Here is a 2,500-nt window from a genome sequence, read left to right as displayed (position 1 = left end):
TAATAATAATGCAGTTAGACATGACACCAGATGATGATGAGGATAATAATGCAGTTAGAGGATGATGGTGATGATGAAGATAATAATAATAATAATAATGCAGTTAGACATGACACCATATGATGATGATGAGGATAATAATGCAGTTAGAGGATGATGAAGAGGAGGATAATAAGTGCTGCTGTTTTGAAGTTGTTGAAGGTGGTAAGCTTTAGGACAGGGATGATAGATAGGATCTTATAGAAGACAGACGTACAGAAAAGTGTATAAAGTGACTAGTGACGTCATACGTGTGTGTTGGCACAAGTGTGACATTCATTCAAGTCAGACGTTCTGTAGAAAAGTGAGACCCATCACTCTGGTACTCTCACAGCATCAGCTTCAGGCGCCCTTAACCCTGATGAGCCGGAGACGCTCTGTCCAGTGTCTCTGAGCTGTATTGCTCAGATGGAGGAGAGACTTGAGGACTGTGTGGTCCATCCTGCACACTAAAGAGCCAGTGCAGAACACTGTAGTGTGGTGTCAGTATCAGGCTGTTACTCCTCTACCACCAGAGGACAGTGTGACCCCCACCTCATCTCTTTATGTCCTACAGCCTGACACTTATACAAGTGCGCATTAGTCCTAATGAACAGCTGCATAGGTGGCAGTAGGTGTGTGAGTAACGTCTCGAAACACACACGAGACTGTGTGGGAGGTAAAGGAAGAGCCAAAGGTACACAACACTGCCTGTTACTTCCTTTAGCTCTCAGATGACCTTTTATTGTGATGTTTATAAATCAGTGTGTGCAAACGTAGTCCGTCAGTTATTCCTTACATACTTTCCCCTTTGTGTTAGTGTGTTTAAGGAAAGCCGTACGAAGTGATGGACGAGCACACAGTACATCAGACGGAGCACATGACCACCATCGAGGCCCATGCTGTATCTCAACAGGTTCACGTGTCTACATACACGGAGCACAGTATGCTCAGCGCTGACGAGGACTCGCCTTCTTCCCCCGACGACGACACATATGATGACTCGGACATCCTCAACTCAGCAGGAACAGATGAGGTTACAGCACACTTGGCAGCTGCAGGTACAGCAAAACAAACTTTTTTATTTTTTGGTCCAGTTTTGAAACTTGAAAAACGTCACCTGCATCATTCCCACTGCTGTGTAAATCCTACCACAAGTGAATATGTTCCCAGGATGACTCCGCCCCATCCACAGGGCTCACTGAACGGGCAGAATATGAACCGATATGTCCACGCTATCATAATTGTAACGTCTCCTGAGGGAATCTACACTCACTGGTCACTTTATTAGGAACACCTCTACATACACTGCCACATGATTGGCTGATCAGATAACTGCATGAACGTACAGATGTTCCTAATAAAGTGGACGGCCAGCGTATTTTGGTACTCCATCCAGAACGGTTCAGTGATGACGAATCTGTACCACTGCACGTTTAAAGCAGGATTATCATCCTTGTGTTTTTGAGACATTTGGGTTTGTGAACCGATACTGACACTTGTGAACCGATACCCACATGTCAACAGTGGGTAGTGATCAGTAGTAAGGAGTGGTGTTAATGTGTGTGTACTGATTAATTCTAGACTGTTTCTAACTAGGTTTTATACCTGTAATCACACCACAGGTCCAGTCGGCATGGCTGCTGCCGCTGCTGTAGCGACAGGGAAAAAACGCAAGCGACCGCACATCTTCGAATCGAACCCGTCGATACGCAAAAGACAGCAGACTCGCCTGCTCAGGTGAACATGGTGCTTAACGCTGCGTTGGTTCTGTGCTGCCGAACGCTTCCATACCATTTAAATCTTAAACTGAGCTCTTGTTTCTAGGAAGTTGAGAGCAACACTGGACGAATACACAACACGAGTGGGTCAGCAGGCCATCGTTCTCTGTATTTCTCCATCTAAGCCCAATGCTGTGTTTAAGGTGTTCGGTGCTGCACCTCTGGAGAATGTGGTAAGTGTCTAATGTCTTCCTGTTAATGCATTCAGATTCTATGGTCGTCTCACATGGTGTCATTTCTCCTGCTGTGCATCAGGTCAGAAAGTACAAAAGTATGATTCTGGAGGATCTGGAGAACGCCCTGGCTGAACACGCACCACCCGGCGGTGGAGACCTGAGCTCTGAGCTGCCTCCACTCACCATCGATGGCATCCCCGTGTCTGTGGATAAAATGACGCAGGTGGGTTTGAACCAGCAGATGGCGCTGCAAGGCAGACGCTCCTTTCTCACAATTCCTTGTCTAACGGCTCAGGTTTTATGATCTTGGTGTAAGTGTATATTCAGGGAATGAAAGCAGACTTTAACACACCTGAGTTTATATGATCAGAATACACACACTAAGGGCAGTTATTATATAAAGTAATAAAACATGATTATTTTTTATTTGAACCCTTATCTGGCTCCACTGAGGACTGTAAGTACTAAACACCATGACAGTGTATAGGGTTCCATCTCAGTGTGTGTTTACAGCTGGGGGAACAG

The 2,500-nt window shown here is 45.6% G+C and overlaps 1 protein-coding gene across 3 annotated transcripts in view; it reads left to right on the top strand.

Moving 5' to 3' along the window:
• nrf1 (nuclear respiratory factor 1) overlaps nucleotides 1-2,500 on the top strand; it is a 20,459-nt gene that overhangs the window by 1,149 nt on the left and 16,810 nt on the right. For 2 of the 3 annotated variants that reach the window (XM_060889399.1, XM_060889401.1), the window contains exons 2-5: nucleotides 839-1,079; nucleotides 1,644-1,758; nucleotides 1,846-1,972; nucleotides 2,055-2,198. In XM_060889399.1, coding sequence (XP_060745382.1) covers nucleotides 866-1,079; nucleotides 1,644-1,758; nucleotides 1,846-1,972; nucleotides 2,055-2,198 — 600 coding nt within the window. In that variant the 5' untranslated portion in view covers nucleotides 839-865. Of the gene's footprint in view, nucleotides 716-838; nucleotides 1,080-1,643; nucleotides 1,759-1,845; nucleotides 1,973-2,054; nucleotides 2,199-2,500 lie in introns of all 3 variants that reach the window. The other variant, XM_060889400.1, reaches the window with a different exon arrangement.

Source organism: Tachysurus vachellii, chromosome 16 (assembly GCF_030014155.1).
Source record: "Tachysurus vachellii isolate PV-2020 chromosome 16, HZAU_Pvac_v1, whole genome shotgun sequence".
Lineage (NCBI taxonomy): Eukaryota > Metazoa > Chordata > Actinopteri > Siluriformes > Bagridae > Tachysurus > Tachysurus vachellii.
This window is presented reverse-complemented; position numbering and strand designations above follow the sequence as displayed.